This window comes from Pantherophis guttatus, chromosome 4 (genome assembly GCF_059756535.1).
Source record: "Pantherophis guttatus breed Tessera chromosome 4, ASM5975653v1, whole genome shotgun sequence".
Lineage (NCBI taxonomy): Eukaryota > Metazoa > Chordata > Lepidosauria > Squamata > Colubridae > Pantherophis > Pantherophis guttatus.
Genome location: NC_142066.1, coordinates 37,555,972 through 37,573,518, shown reverse-complemented (window position 1 = coordinate 37,573,518; position 17,547 = coordinate 37,555,972). Strand labels below are relative to the sequence as shown.

Sequence of the window (17,547 nt, the reverse complement as noted above, 5' to 3'; positions counted from 1 at the left end):
CAAAAACTTAAACATCCATGAAGTAGTCATAAATCTTTAAGAATCTCTCACTAATGTTAGTTAACAGTCTCTAATACATTTACAATAAAGTGTGCTAAATTTGGAGTTTCTTATTACATAAATATTCCAGAATTTAAAGGGAATTTAAATAAATTTAACAGAGGTCATTGAAAATACAAATTCTTTATCATCTTACCAAAGACAGAGGCACAATGTTACTGTGGGTAAAGCTATGCATTTCATTTCCCATTCATCATCCAGTGTTCTGGGCTGAAGGACAAAGTTCTTCAACAAGTTCATTCAGCATAATGTTTCAGAGCAGAAGAGGCATTAATAACAATGATCTGAGACGTAGGATAGTTGAGGTTGATGGTTCCTCTCCCCACCCCAAATATTTCTACTAAAAATATAAGGTATAATGATAATTGCTGCACATACAATAAGCCTCTTTACATTTTCAACAGTACATAATTTTCACCTAACTTAATAATAGGATCATTAATACCAAATCTTTGAATATCAAACAACAAAACATCAAAAGTAAATTATGTCTATTTCAAGGTGTAAAATATCATACTGTCTGTGTCCTTTCTAGGTATGGTTTACAAAGTAATATTTATTATTTATAGACATGCATAGCACAAAGATCTCTAGGGATTTTCTGCCCAAGATAATATCACCTCATTTTCCAAAGAGCAACATATACTCCATTGATTGGTGAAAAATAAAGTATGTTTTAAAATGATTATTTCATTTCATGTTTCATTACATGCCACCGTATGTCCAGTAAGATGCAATAGAGGAAGATGGCTTTAGATGAGTTTTATAATAAATATCTGAATTCTAACTATCAGCATAAGAGAAATATAAAGTTAGTCTGAAAAAAGTAAGTCTGTGCTGAAAAAATAGCTACTATATTTTGAGAGGTTTTTTTTATTGGTATTTTGGGTAGTATAATGTTCATTGCTATATGAACCATATGCCTCCAAGTCAGGGTTGACTGAGTCAGGGCAATGAAGTACTGGAGCACAGTTCCTGAGGTGGTCTTGGTGCCCTGCTTGAGCTACTTGGGAATCCCAAAACTGCCACAGCCACTCACAATTCTCAAGTGAGCCCCGCAAGGCTAAGGAGGTGTCCCACTTCCTTAGCCTTGACCAGCACCAGGAGCCCAGTCAAAACCATTGTCGGACATATCAGCCTCATCCAAGGTGAGTGGCTGGGAGGGACAAGGGTTGCACCCGAGGATGATTAGCTACTGATTTGGGCGAACCGATGTGAACCGGCTGAATCCAACCACTTGGTAAATCCTATTTATTTATTTATTTATTTATTTATTTATTTATTTATTTGTTTGTTTGTTTGTTTGTTTGTTTGAATTTCTATACCGCCGTTCTCCAATATAGGACTCAGGGCGGTGAACAGCCAAAGTAAAAACAAGACATACAAAATCTAAAAACTGTTTAAAATAATTAAATATTTTGGCCGTAATTAAAACAATTCCAATTTAAAATCAGTTTAAAATTTAACTCAAGCCAGCCCAGGTAGTTGAAATAAATGGGTTTTCAGGGCCCGACAAAAAATCCGGAGGTCTGTTATTATACGTATCTCTGGGGGGAGGTTGTTCCAGAGGGTGGGCGCCGCCACAGAGAAGGGTCTCCCCCTGGGGGTCGCCAGCCGACATTGTCTGGCGGACGGCACCCTGAGGAGGCCCACTCTGTGTGAGCGTACTGGCCGGTGGGAGGCTATTGGTGGCAGAAGGCAGTCTCGTAAATACCCCGGCCCTGAGCCATGGAGCGCTTTAAAGGTGGTCACCAACACCTTGAAGCGCACCCAGAAGACCACTGGGAGCCAGTGCAGCTCGCGCAGGAGAGGTGTCACATTGGAGCGCCTCGTCGCCCCCATAATCCCCTGCGCGGCCACGTTCTGGACCAGCTGGAGCCTCCGGGTGCACCCCAGGGGGAGCCCCATGTAGAGAGTGTTGCAGTAGTCCAGGCGGGAAGTGAGGAGTGCCTGAGTGACTGTGCGTAGGGAGTCCCGATCTAGAAAGGGGCGCAATTGGCGTATCAGGCAAACCTGATAAAAAGCCCCCCTGGCCACAGCCGTCAAATGATCTTCTAAAGACAGCCGTGCGTCCAGGAGGATGCCCAAGTCATGAGCCCTCTCCGTGGGGGCGAGTGATTCACCCCCAATAGCCAGCGATGGCATCAGCTGGCTATATCGGGACGCTGGAAGCCACAGCCACTCGGTCTTGGAGGGGTTGAGTTGGAGCCTGTTTCTCCCCATCCAGGCCCGCACGGCCTCCAGGCACTGGGACATCACTTCAAGGGCATCATTGGGGTGGCCTGGGGTGGAGATGTACAGCTGGGTGTCATCAGCGTACTGGTGGAACTCCACCCCGAAGCCACGGATGATCTCACCCAGCGGCTTTACATAAATGTTGAACAGAAGGGGCGAGAGGACCAACCCTTGTGGCACCCCACAAGCAAGGTGCCTCGGGGTCGACCGCTGCCTCCTGTCAACACAGATTGTGACCGGTCAGAGAGGTAGGAGGAGAACCACCACAGAACGGTGCCTCCCACCCCCAACCCCGCCAACCGGTGCAACATGATACCATGGTCGATGGTATCAAAAGCCGCTGAGAGGTCTAACAGGACCAGGATAGAGGAGCAACCCCTATCCCGGGCCCTATAGAGATCATCCACCAATGCGACCAATGCCGTTTCCATGCTGTGCCCAGGCCGGAAGCTGGACTGGAGCGGGTCTAGATAGACAGCTTCATCCTCATCCTTCATCCTATTATGTCCTAAACATCATGTCCTGTCCTTAGAATTTGGGTGGGGAATATAAATTGCTAATCCCTTCAACTCCAGCCTTATGTGGTAGCTGTGGCTGAAGGCGTTTTGTTTATGAATAGATTGGCCCATTCTTCCTGAATGGATACAAAATTTGCATTCCCAAAAGCCAGACTCTTCAACTTTCTTAGTTTGAAGCTGTTTTCCTATGGCAGGAAAACTGGGGCTTCTATCTGCCTTTGTTAAGATTTTTCTCCAATTCTCCTTTGGGGAAATATGATATTCTGCCTCTTTTTAATATTAAGAATAAAGAATATTTTAATCTGGGTAGGCGTGGTTTCCTACACACCTATGGACAACATCTTGACAGACTGAGGACTTGCATCTGGAATGCAATCTGTTAACTATTAAGGAGGGGCTATCTTTACCATCTTTCTCCCACACATCATATCTGCACTGGTCTGTGAAAAGCAGGAAAAAATGCTTGAAAGTAAGTGTCATCTGACAATTCCTTGGCAGTGTTTGTCAGGGGGGGCAATTGCACCATTCTCCAAGGTTCACATGGCTTGAAGAAAAATATGGTGCATCTGATGTAGAAACGTAGGAAGATGGCAGATGGTTCAGAATGCTGAAGGCCTTGGGCCTCTCCTTTGGGCTCAGCCTCAGTACTTCTACCAAGAACCACTATATAGGGGAAACCTAGATCAAGGGCAGATAGCACGTGTGGGAAGCTGTACATCTCTGGAAGATGCAGGGACAACGCAAACTCCGAAATGGAGCCGGCGATACCAGAATGCACCTCAGTGGGTGACAATAGTCTGTGCCTCTGTGGTGGCATGGTCTACCTCTAGTTGTTGGTACGCTTGAACCATGTCCAGTTTCACAAAAATGGTACTTCGCTCAAGAAGTGTAGGATGTGCTGGACCACAGGAACTGGATAGGGATTTGCTTGGGAGAGCCCGATTGATTATTGCCTTGTAATCAATGCAAATTCGTATAGAGCCATCTGATTTGATTGGAATGACTATAGGCGTCTCCTACCTGGTCTGTTCTACAGGTTCTAATATCCCCTGTGCTAACAGATTATCAATCTCCTCATCAACCTTTGGGCAGAGGACGAAGGGAACCCTGTGCAGCTTAAGACGATGGGAGCTATTTGAGGATCCATATTAAAAGATATAGGAGCCCCTGTGTATTTTCCCAGCCCCCCATTGAATACATCCAAGAACTCTTTAACAAGGTCTGAGAATATGTATGATGTGGTGGTATGTACAGCTGTCACGGCCAAACCCAGGGTATTGAGCCACTCTAGACCAAGCAGGCTGGGCAGTGAACCGTCGACCACAACAATTTTAAGGTGGATGCTGAAATTCCTGTTGTTTACCCTTAATCTTCCACACCCTACTATGGGAATTTCATTTCTTTGGTAATCGCGTAGTCTGAGCCTGCAGGACCACTATTCCTCACCATCGAGGGCACTAATTTCTTAAGCGTGTTCCACGATATAATGGACACAGATGATCCTGTGCCAATTTCCATTCTACAAGGCTTGCCCTCGATAACTACTGAGAGGAATATCTTCTTTTTAAAATTATTGTCAACCTGGTCAACTATTTCTTCCGGCTAGCTGCACACAATTGTAAAACAGTCTTCTTCCATCTGGTATAGACTATTTTGTCGCCGGTACCCTCAAGTGTTAGGTCTCATTAGTCTACCACTCACTGGTTGTGCTGCCCTACAGACCCTTGTGAGATGCTCCCTTTTCCCGCACCAGCTGAAATCTGCATTTTTAAAATGGCAAGCAGAACGGTGGTGGTTTCCACCGCAGCTCCCACACAGACCCTGAGCCTTCTTTTCCTCAGGTTCTCTATCCTTCCGGGGAGAAGTTTTAAGGTGGCTGACCTCCTCCTCCTCCTCACTTGCCTGGTCCGCCCCCACTTCCTCATGGTGGACAGTGGATGGTTTATTCGCTGTTGCTGGATTAACAGACTTCCTAATCTCTGTATCTGACTGATCAGATAACTCAAAGGCTCTAGTGAGTATCAAGGACCCCTCATTTCAACCCTGAGCTACATATAATTCCCCTTATTGATAACTTTTATTAAAATGCAAATCTCTTTTAATGAAGAAACTATTATTATTTTTTAAATGCTGAGAGATCCCTTGAAATTCTTCCAATCTTATTAACTTTTCTCATTCTTTAGCGATAGATACCATTAAATAATAATTATTTGGATCTTCCAGGTTAAGCTAATTATGTCAAATAGAATTAATAATACTTGGGTTTTGTAACAATAGGAATGATAAAGACACATGTATGGGGAATATCTCACAGGTTTAGCAACTTCTTACAGATCACTTTTTTTCAGAGATTTGATGTAGTCACAAAAAGTATCAGCAAAATAGTAGGTAGCATATAGGAGTGGGAGGAATGATCGTTAAGTTCAGATGCTGTAAAATTGAATATTAAGGCTGTGAAAATGTGCTTATTGTAATGCTTCATGTATTATCACTATATACAAAATCAGCATTTCACTAAATACCAATCATTGAAAAAAAAATCCAAAGTCAATATTCTGTAGGTGCTCACATAGTCAAAAAATTTCAACCAGTTAAAATCTTTTAGTCTTATTTCTCAAGACTACTCTTCTGTTCTCACAGGCATAATAGAGTCATGATATAAACAATCTGTTTCAAACACATGTGATAAAAAGAAGTTTGAATAGGCTAACTGTGCAAAAATTGCTGTAGGCATTTTTATGAACTAAAGTGTCATTCCTTAAGAAGAACAATCAAGTTTCACATTGCAATAATTATGATAAATAAACACATTGCAGTAAATGTTGGGGAAACCAGTACACATTGAAATACATATGTATATCAGAATCTACATATTTCACAATAGTATTAATTAAATATTCATTTCAATTGAAAAGACCATCTAGGAAACAATTAGCACCTCTATAACTGTCTGGTTCAGTTCTGCAACCCAACAAGACAGACACAGACTTCATAGGATAATTAGAACTGCAGAAAAAACAATTACTACCAACCTGTCTTCCATTGAGGACCTGTATATTGCACGAGTCAAAAAGAGGGCTGTGAAAATATTTACAGTCCCCTCATATCCTGGACATAAATTGTTTCAACTCCTACCCTCAAAACAATGCTATAGAGCACTGCACCACAAGACAACTAGACACAAGAATAGTTTTTTCCCAAATGCCATCACTCTGCTAAACAAATAATTCCCTCAAAGTGTCAAACTATTCACTAAGGCTGCATTACTATTACTAGTAATAGTACTAGTATTACTATTAGTCTTCTTACCATTCTATCACCCATCTTCTCCCACTTATGACAGCATGACTGTAACTTTGTTGCTTGTATCCTTATGATTTATATTGATATTGATTGTTTCCTGATTGCTTATTTGTACCCTATGACTTTCATTAAGTGTTGTATCTTATGATTCTTGACGAATGTATCTTGTCTTTTTATGTACACTAATAGCATATACACCAAAAACAAATTCCTTGTGTGTCCAATCACACTTGGCCAATAAAGAATTCTGTCTGTCTGTCTGTCTTTGGTCTGTCGGTCAGTCAGTCAGTCTGTCTGTCTGTCTGTCTGTCTGTCTGTCTGTCTATCTATCTATCTATCTATCTATCTATCTATCTATCTATCTATCTTTTAAGAAAAAAAAGTTTAATCATTTTTTAATTGCATTTCTCCAGGCATTCATTACATCTTTATTGCGTAAGGTATATATGATAGGGTTTAAAAGTGGGGTTAAAATACTATATATTACTGGAATAAGTTTAGCTTGATTTGAAGAATTATTGTTATTTGACCGTGAGTAAGTGAAAAGGGCACTTCCATAGTATAAAAGGACCACTGTGAGATGGGAAGAACAGGTGGAAAAGGCTTTTTGCCTGCCTTCTGAAGAGTGCATACTTAAGATGGTTGAAATTATATAACCATAAGACAGAAGGATGCATGCCAAAGGAGTCCAAGCTATGAAAAAGCCAATGGAGAGCAAAAGAATTTGATTGAGAGAAGTGTCTCCACATGATAATCTCAGCAATGGAGCAATATCACAATAGAAAGCATCCAGGTGATTGTTGCCGCAAAATGGTAACTGGAAGGCAAAGGTGGTATGTAGTACTGAGTTGAGTAAGCCACCGGCCCAGCAAGCTGTAGCCAGTTGAAGACAAATTTCTTTGCTAATAATAAGTGTATAGCGTAGAGGATTGCAAATGGCAACATAGCGGTCAAAGGCCATCACTGCAAGCAGGAGGCACTCAATACCCACAAAAGAAAAAAAGAAATATGCCTGAAGTGCACAACCCATATAGGAAATACTATTTTTCTCTGACAGTAAATGAGCCAGCATCTGGGGGATAGTGGTGCTTGTATAGCAAACGTCCAGAAAGGAAAGATTTCCAAGGAAGAAATACATGGGGTTTCGGAGTTTCTGGTCCATCAATGTTATTAGGATAATGAAGGTATTCCACACCACAGTGAAGAGATAAATGATGAAGAACCCAGTAAAGAGCAAAAGGTGGATTTCCTGCAGATTTCTAAAGCCAAGTATGATGAACTCAGTCAGTTCAGTTTCATTTTGTACCACCATGTCTCAATGAAAATATGACCTATTCCTATAGAGAAGGAAAGATTAAATATTATATACATGAAATTAAAAACAATATAAAAGATGAAATGTGACATAGTTGTGCTTTCAATGTAATATTTTCAAGGGAAGACGGCATTACTTGGCGTAAAACACACAAAAAAAGTTTGAGAGTTATCTATTTTTATTCCTTATGTCATTAATTAAGGTATTAAGAGTTGTCAATCTTATTTTACAAAGTTTTTCTCTCTGGTAACGCTATACTTCAAACTAGGGCATATAAAACCTTTGCCAGACCTATACTTGAATACTGTTCACCTGCCTGGAATTCTCACTGTATTTCAGACATCAATACATTAGAGAAAGTCCAGAGATATTTTACTAGAAGAGTACTCAAATCTTCTGCTTGAAATAAAATTCCCTATCCCACCAGGTTTGAAATTTTAGGTCTGGACAGCCTCGAACTATGTCATCTACATTCCGACCTATGCTTAGTTCATAAGATTATTTACCAAAAAGTCCTACCTGTAAATGAGTACTTTCATTTCAACCGTAATAATCCAAGGGCTATCAATAATGTAATTTGCTCTAATCTTGATTGTAGAAAATATGATTTCTGCAATATAGTAGTAAATGTCTGGAACAGTCTACCTGATCATGTTATTAGTCTCTAATCCCCATAACTTTTACCTTTAAACTGTCTACCGTGGACCTTTCATGTTTAAGAGGTCCCTGAGGGGGTTGTGCATAAATGCACCAGCATGCCTACCATCCCTGTCCTACTGTCCCCATTTATATGTAATCATTCTGTATTTATGGCTATGTTTTCCCTATTTATATCCTTTTATTTGTGCCAATTTTTTTCATGTGTCCATGTCTATGTCTATACTGTTACTCATTTCCTTGTACTTGTAAATAAATAAATAAATAAATAAATAAATAAATAAATAAATATATATATATATATAAATAAATAAAGTTAAGTAAGTAAGTAAGTAAGTAAGTAAGTAAGTAAGTAAGTAAGTAAGTAAGTTAGTTTCTAAAACTGGCTTATCCTCTCCATAAAATTTGAAGCATTTTTCATTTCTTATTGTGTACCTTTCTTTGGTCTTTGAGGCATTTTCAACAATATAGCAATAAGAAATAGAGTACAGAATTTTTAAAACCGTAAAAATAAAACAAAATATTCAACTGTTCCAAATCTTCTGAAATCAAATACAAAAGCCCCTAATGTTGTATTCCTCTCTCCATGCACCAGTATATGCAAGGTGATTTCCACAACTTCTTTGTTCATTTGTGAACAGAAATCCCACTTTATACAAGAAAAAAAAATGTTTTCTATTGGATAGAGTATTTACATTTGATCTAAATATTTCAAAAGTACCTGTGACCCATCTAGTCATCATCTTCTATTTATCACCACCTATTTCTGAATAAAAGCAGACAATTGCAGTCTCTTGTAGAATTAAATATGGAGTGCTTTATTTGCTAATATTTTCTCTAAAGTGCTGAAACAAAAGAAATCCCTTGAGGTTCTTCCAACCTTATTTGCTTTTCTCATTCCTTAGAGATACCTACCATTAAATAACAATTAGATGGAACTTCTAGGTTAAACAAATTATGCCAAACAGAATTTATGCTAATTCTTGCATCTTGTAGCAATGATAGCAATGAAGAAGCCATGTACTATAGAAAACATTTGTCTCAGGCTCCAAATGTCAAGAAAGACATGCTACATTACTTCAAAGCAGTTTCCTTTATTATTCCTCACCTATAGACAGCAATCTTGCCAAATTAAAGCAATTATTGGTATCACTAAATATATACTCTGAGAACTTATAGGTAGGAACTGTCTTGACCATTTTCCTCTCAAAGAAACTATTAATCTTCACCTTCCCTTCCACCTGTGGAATGCTGCCCCTCCCTCCTGGGAATCCAGGCTACATTACATCACAATCTAAGTGATTGTGTTTAAAAATTTACGAGGATATAAATTAGAAGAAGAGGTAGTGAAAGAAAATATGATAACCTGGGCAAAAAATTTCGGTTATAGTATTCAATTAGACAAATGGGAAAAACTATGGAAAATAAATTATAAATTGACAATGTCTGTACCCTATAAAGAAAATCTCTATAAAATGTTTTATAGGTGGCACTTGCCACCAGCCAGATTGGCAAGAATGTTCCCTGGCACGCCATCAACATGTTGGAAATGCAACCACCACAAAGGCACCTATTACCATATGTGGTGGACCTGCCCAATGGCGAAACAATATTGGCAAAGGATCAAAATACAAATAGAGGAAATAACACACCAAAAGATAGAACTAAGACCAGAAAACTTCTTATTAGGCATAGTGAATGGATACTATGAAAAAGAAATAACTTATTTAATTATACATATGATAACAGCAGCACGAATACTATACACGCAACACTGGAAGAGTAGTGATATACCAACACCAGATAAAGTAATCAATAAAATTATGGAATCTGCGGAATTAGATAGACTCACAAAGGAATTACAAAATAGGGAAGAACATGACTTTTACTTAGTATGGGAAAGTTGGTTGAAAGATAGGAAAGGGATAGAGCAATAGGAAGTAAATAAAATGACCAAATATAATATGATGGAAACAAAGAACAGACATAGGTTAACAAAGATCAATATTGGATAGATAAAAGGGAATGACCAAATAAGGATGACTCGCCTCACTTGTGCATGTCATCCCCGGCCTCCTTTTCATTGTCAGAGGCCTTCTGGAACTTCTTCTGAGCTGGCAAGGCTTTCCTGAAGGCCTCTGAAGCTGATAACAGAGCTCTGAATCGATCCAGAACTCTGTTATTGGCTGCAGAGGTCTTTAGGAAAGTCTCGCAGGCCTAGCTGGCTGTAGAAGAAATGGGCCGGCAAGGCAGGTGTCGAGATGTGTGAGGCCTGGCTGCAATTGTCTGAAGGTAAGTAGTAGGGCAGCTTCACCACCCCCATCCCCACTTTAGCTTAATCTTTACCCATGCACCCTGGAGTGGATGGGGTCTTAATTAAGGCTTATTTGGGGGGGGGGCGTAGGATTTATATTGGATGCATGTCAGGGGTGGGTTCTACTTACCTTTATTACTGGTTTGCAGTGGGACCTCATGTGCGCGCTTACTTAGCTCGCGTGCACAGAAGCTTCTACGCATGCATAGAAGTGTTTTGGTGACATTGGGGTTGGTGGGCGAGGCCTCCCGCCGGTTTTACTACCGGTTCTATAGAACTGGTGCAAACTGGGGCAGCCCACCACTGGTGCACATGTAAAAATCAAGATAGAACTTACTTTTGGGGTAGGTTGTATATTCGGGAAAACACAGTATTCTCAGAAACAAACTCTACATATTTCTAAGTACCAGTCACTGAAGAAGTCAGTATTCCCCTGCACTCTTAATGTACTTTCACAGACATTTGAAAGGCAGAACTTTCAATTGGTTAAAAATATTTAGTCTTATTTTCAAAGACTATTCTTCTATTCTCAAGATATAGCCAAGTCATGGCATAAACAATCTGTTTTAAATACATATTAGAACATTTTGAATAAACCAGCTATGCAGGAATTAGCTGTATGTATTCTTATCAAATGAAGTTTCATTCTAATGCCCTGTAATTCATATATACATTCGAATCTATATATTCACCACAGTTTTAATTACTTAAATATTAATTGCAATGTTGAAGATAATCTAGAAAACAATTAGCATTAAGAAATAAATGTTTCACCTTTTTTCATTGTACTCCTCCAGGCATCCATTATACCTTCATTGTGTTAGGTATAGATGATAGGAATTAAAGGGGTGGGTGGGTGAAAATGCTGTATATTACTGGAATAAGATCAATAAACTCAAATAGGTGAAAATACCATTTCTATAGTATAAAAGAACCACCATGAGGAACAAGTAGAAAAGGTTTTTTGCCTGCTTTCTGAAGAGTGCATCCTTAAGATGGTTGAAATAATATAGCCATATGACAGAAGGAGTCCAACCAGTGGTGGGTTGCTCCCGGTTTGCACCAGTTCTATAGAACTGGTAGTAAAACTGGTGGGAGGCTCCGCCCACTGACCCCGATGTCACCAAAACGCTTCTGTGCATGTGCAGAAGAGTGTGCACGCAGCCCTGATGCAAACCAGTAGTAAAGGTAAGTAGATCCCACCCCTGAGTCCAACCTATGAAAAAGCCACTGGAGAGGAGAGTAAAAAAACCATGATTGAAAGAAATATCTCCACGTGATAATCTCAACAATGGAGCAATATCACAACAGAAAGCATCCCGGTGCTTGTTGCCACAAAATGGTAACTGGAAGGCAAAGGTGGTATATACTACTGAGCTAAGTAAACCACTGGCCCAGCACGCTGTAGCCAGTTGGAAACAAATTTCTTTGCTTATAATCAGTGTATAGTGTAGAGCATTGCAAATGGCAACATAGCTGTCAAAGGCCATCATTGCAAGTTGGAAGCACTCAATACCCACAAAAGAAAGATTTCCAAAGAAGAAATAGATGGGAGTTCAAAGTTTCTGGTTCATCAATGTCATTAGGATAATGAAAGTATTCCACAATGAAGGTATACCACAGTGAGGGTATACCACAGTGAAGAGATAAATGATGAAGAATCCAATGAAGAGCAAAAGATGGATTTCTTTCAGATTTCTAAAGCTAAGTATGGTGAACTCGACCAGTTTAGTTTCATTTTGTATTTCCATATCTCAATGAAAATAAGACCTATTGTTGAAGAGAATAAGACAATAAATTTAATAAGTTTAAATATTAAATATTTAAATATTAAACACAGAGAATTAAAGGTAGCATGAGACATGTCATAGGACAGAGTTGTGGTTTCAATGTAATATCATTTTCAAAGAAAATGAGCAGAACTAGTGTGATCTAATGCATTGACTTTTTATGGTGTGATCTCCCGCTTCTATGAACAAAGCTGTTTTATGTATAATTTATGTCTTTTAAAACTGACCTGAGGAATATGGTAATAAAAAGTGAGAAGACATTATTGTAATATAAATAAAGCACAGTAATCACATAAAAAAAAATTCAATTCACTCTTTTGGCTCAAATGATTTTCTCAATAATTGATAGTGTCTTTAAAATAAAAAATTAAAAATATGAATTATTTAATAATTTTGGCTTTTTTTAGTCTGTGGAGATTATCAGAATTTATAAAAACTGTCTAGAAAGAATGAATGATTTGAAATGAATCTGATTTGAATTTATCCTATCAATACAAACCCTCTCCAGATGGGTTTTCCGCAGTGGTGGAATTCAAATAATTTAACAACTGGTTCTCTGCCCTAATGACCATTTTAAGTATAAAAAATGATAATAAGTCTTATTATCCGGGGATGTCTTACTTTATAGAGGTGGAGGGGCCAGGGCCTGTACATAATTCAACACCTGGTGCTTAGATGCCCTCACTTAGGTTTCTGTACATTAGACTCATTCCATGGACAGTATAAATCTTATTATCTGTGTTAAGGTTATAGAGAATAGCAGACCTAACAGTATCAAAATGGTGATAGTATATATTTTATATAGTTTGTCACAAATTCAGGCTTTATAATTTAACACTTTGGTGCAGAGACTTTGGATTCTTCCTTACAGCTGAATTAAACTCCTATTCACTATTGCTTGAACTAACAAGAAAGTATCCCAACTTAAAATTTATTGTTCCTATACCAATCTATTCCACTATAGTAATGAAGCTGATGACCAACATTATTTTTACTAACTATTTTAGTGTCAAATTACGGAGACATCGTAGCAGAGAAAGCCATGTTAGTCTATAGTGTCAAAAAATGAGGAGTTTGGTAGCACTTTTTCCAATTAGTTCATTAGTTTTCAATCTCACGTCATCAGAAAAGCTTCTGCCTGTTTTTTTCAAATGTTAGTCAGAAAAGGCACCATGCAGCTAGATTCTTTCTGAAGTTAAGGAGAGCAGTCAATGTCTTTTCCCTACCACCAAGCATCATAGGTTGGTATGGAAACAATCACCAATCACTCTCTCTAAAGTGGGGATGAAAAAAGATAGGGCAGATCAAATGGAAGGTTGCTTAACAGATGGCAAAAACTAAGGGAAAGGAGGGAAAATAGGAGAAAGCAGGAGGGTCTCCTCCCACAATGCTCATGCTAACTTCTCCCTTGCGCCTTTTCTGAAAAAAAAATAGCCCAAGGGAACATGGGTGAAGAAGGTCATAAGGTGAAGCTGAGGGAGCAATGGTATACTGCAAGCACATGGCTGGGAAAGTGACCAATAAATTTTCAATTCTCCTGTCCAGGGGCATCCAGAAGAAGCACATGGGGCTATCAAAACAGAAATGGAATAGGCAACATTATTCTCCCATGGTGCATTGCACAAAAAAATCCAAGGGAACTGGCAATGAGTCTAAAATGCCCACCCACCTCCATCCCTCTTTCTCCCTCTCTCTGTGTCTCTGGGTTCAGCTGGAGCCACAGTCCACTACACAGACCTGGAGCCACCCTTCTACCCTCAACAGGTTTGAGTTACTGCTGAAGAAAGGTGCTGATGACCCCATGGGCATCCCTTTCTCTCTCTCCTCCTTCCACTCTGGGGGAGTGAAGGCACCACTTTGGCAAAAAAGGGAGTCACTCCCTTAACCCAGTCTTGTTTGCCTCCCTCACCCACCCCCGCTCACACACAAACAGCCCAGGTGAGGGAACCCGGGTGGATAGGCATGGCCAGCATGAGTGGCAGTGTGTGGGGGGGCAACTGTCTGGCAACCCCTTGGGGCTTGCCCTTCTCTTTCTGGACACAGTGCTTCTGCTTGTTGGGCTGTTTCCCTGAAGCCAGCAGCTCCATGGCTTTGCTTTTTCCCTCTTTTTGGGAGACTCACGGGAGGCTTTTTGGCAAATGGGAGAAAAATGGGGAGGGAACATTTTCCTGCCTGTCATCCATTCCTCAAGCTCAGCACAGACTGAGGGAAGGATGGCAGGCAGGAAAATTTCCCCTCTCCATTTTCTTCCCGTTCGCCAAAAAGCCTCCATTCTGATTTTGAGCTCATGCTGGAGCCTATCTTCAGGGAACTTCTCTCTAGATGTTATGTGTGTGGTATTTCTAGTGCGTGTTGTAAGTGGATTTTTAGATGTTGATTTCAGATTAGCATGCATTGATTGATGTCTGGCTTTTAATATTACATTATATACGTAACCTAGCTAGAGGTTGTTTAGCTTAAGTAAGTGATTCCCCAAATCTCCATATCTTAAATGGTGCTGCTCAAAAAGACCATACTGGTCACTTTATGTCTTGGTCAAGCTCTATACTTTCAACTATTATTTTATGCATTTCCATACTAAAGATGTAAATTTAGAATTTAAATGATCATTTATCTCTTATCTGTAGCTTTCTGTCTCGGTTGCTGCCAATCAAATCTGTCAAAAAAACTTTTTTCCTGTAGTTAAAAATAAGTTAAAAACAAAAATTCCCTTCAATCAAATTCAGTTACTGATCCCTGCATAGATGCATCAATGTAATTTTACAGTGATGCAAATATTGATTGCCATAACCTTCTTCAAGGAACTGTTAGATTGTTTATTCATTTCTGGCCTAAAGATTTCAGATTTTTTGATGATGTCCCACCACAATAATTTTTTTTAGATCAACCAATATCATCTAATGGAAGATTTTTACTATACTACCATAACTGTTCACTATACTAGGAGATTCTGAAGTATAGGATGACTGATGAAGCCTAGAAGAATAAATCCATTTGCCAATGCCCAATTCTGAATCTACATTTTATCCACAAGAGTCCACTTACAGTGATAAGCACAGAAAATTAAGCCATTCTTTACTGTTAAAAACTATAATATTGGCATTAAAAACTGGCAATATCCTTAAAATATTCTTATTTTTAACATAATGTAATTATTGATATCAAAAATATTAAAAAGTAGATTTCTTCAATGTTCAAAGTTGTCTTATTTTAATACATAGAAGTACTATAGTAATTTAGATGGCAACCACTTTGTGTACCAAGTATGTCAGTTTAATAGTCCTATAGTGCTTTAGGAAATGAACAATATATACAGCTTCAGATTTTGTACATTTCTTACATAATTCTAGAATGATGTACAGAACAGTCTTTTTAAAGAATACTTGCACAATTTATTGGCAAGAAAACAGAGTCAGAAAAGATTTCACAAATATATGCATTAAGTGGATTTATGCACAAAGTATTCATAAAGCAAAATTTAATTCACTTTCCCCATTGCTTTAACTAAGGCCTCTTTAACATCTTTGTTCCTGAGGCTGTAGATGACAGGGTTCAACATAGGAGAGACCAAAGAATAGAAGACTGCAGCTTTCTTCTCTTGAGCTGCAGAGAGGTCAGACTGGGGCTGCAAGTATGTGAAACAGATGGTGCTGTAGAACAACACAACAATGATGAGATGTGTGGCACAAGTAGAGAAAGCCCGTTGTCGCCCCTCAGTTGAATTCATATTAAAGATCACCCTGCCAATCTGGAAATAGGAGAGCACTATAAAGCCAAGAGGCAGCATGAGGACAATTACACTCAGAGCAAAGATGAAGACCTTTATCATATAGGTGTCCAGGCAAGCTAGTTGAAGCACAGCTGGTGCTTCACAAAAGAAATGGTTGATTTCATAAGGTCCACAGAAGGGAAAATTTACTGTGCATACTGTTAGTGCTGCAGCATTGAAAAAGCCTCCAAACCAGCATATCCCAGCCATCTGTATGCACATTGGCATTCTCATGATGATGGGATATCGCAGCGGCCAGCTTATAGCCACATAACGGTCATAAGCCATAAGAGCTAAGATGAAACATTCTGTTATCCCACAGGAGAGGGTTAAGTTCATTTGGGCCATGCATCTGTTGTAAGAGATCATTTTAGTTTCAGAAGCCATGTGGGCTAGCATTTGAGGGGTAGTGATCAGTGTGAAGAATATATCCAGCAAAGATAAGTTACCAATGAAAAAATACATTGCTGTGTGGAGACGGGAGTTGATCCAGACCAAGAAGATAATCAGGCTGTTTCCAAGAACAGTGATAATAGACATAGTGAAAAATATCATAAAAAGGAATGGCTGCAAAATGGGATGAGTGGTAAAGCCTAGAAGAATGAATCCATTCACTGCAGTCTTATTCTGAATCCACATTTCACCCACCAAACTTCACCTATATGATAATCACAACAAAAATTGATTTTTCAATACTTAAGCTGAGAAAGAAATATTATTTTCCATTTTTATTTTGATTGTTCTGTGGATTCTGTAGTTTTGTTCTGGTATGTAAACAGAGACCTAAAACTAATCAGAAACTTTAATGCAAGCACTAAACTTAATACTGATGAAATACATTGCATAATATATCATCTCATACAGATTTTGTATATTTTTCATGAAAATTTCAGTGTGTCAACAAGAATACTATTTACCAATCATGCTTGACAGAATTTAAATCTCATTCTTCACAGATTTAACTTTTCAAGAAATAGAAGTTTCCTTTTTTTTCATTTTTGTACCAAGGCAAAAATTTATTGCTTATTTTCTCTATAAATGCATGCATTTTTCTATCATTTTATATCATTAAAGGAATTTCAAGTGTTATACAATAGATAGCACCTTCCCATTGGCAATCAATAAAAAAAAATATTGCTAAGAAATTTAAAGGTTGATATGTGAAAGATACTTAATATGCATGCTCCTTTCTCCTTTAATTTATGGTTAATGATGAGTATTATACAATACATGTCATGAACCTCCCTATGTACAATTTAGATTCTCAGTTGAATTTATTGAAAACTTTGGAATAGGACCTTTTTTTATGATTATATATGAGGCTTTAGATTATCAATCTAATTTCTCTAGATGAGAAAAAGTAGAGCTATTGCTGTTGCTAGTCATTACTGTAGTTACAATTACTAAATAAGTATAGGAATAAACATGCCTTCTAATAACTTATTCTGTTATTTAAACTTCATGATTTACCCAGAATGAAGAATCCTTCTAATCTTTAAATTGAATCATCAGATATCTGAAGAAAACGCTTGGAAATATCAGGGGATTTTAAACTTGTAGCTTAGTATTCTATACACTTAACTGCA

General features: G+C 38.5%; 2 protein-coding genes across 2 annotated transcripts; both read right to left on the bottom strand.

Moving 5' to 3' along the window:
• Nucleotides 1–6,504: 6,504 nt before the first annotated feature.
• On the bottom strand, nucleotides 6,505–7,428 carry LOC117668896 (olfactory receptor 5V1-like). The gene has a single exon (XM_034422949.2). It carries the CDS (start codon nucleotides 7,426–7,428, stop codon nucleotides 6,505–6,507), a length of 924 nt encoding a protein of 307 aa, XP_034278840.2.
• Nucleotides 7,429–15,424: 7,996 nt separating this feature from the next.
• On the bottom strand, nucleotides 15,425–16,348 carry LOC117668765 (olfactory receptor 10A3-like). The gene has a single exon (XM_034422828.2). The coding sequence runs from the start codon at nucleotides 16,346–16,348 to the stop codon at nucleotides 15,671–15,673; it is 678 nt and encodes a 225-aa protein (XP_034278719.2). The 3' UTR covers nucleotides 15,425–15,670.
• Between the last annotated feature and the right edge of the window lie 1,199 nt (nucleotides 16,349–17,547).

Excerpts from the sequence above, each read along its gene's own strand:
- LOC117668896 (XM_034422949.2), bottom strand. The coding sequence starts at position 7,428 with ATGGTGGTACAAAATGAAACTGAACTGACTGAGTTCATCATACTTGGC.
- LOC117668765 (XM_034422828.2), bottom strand. The coding sequence starts at position 16,348 with ATGGCTTCTGAAACTAAAATGATCTCTTACAACAGATGCATGGCCCAA.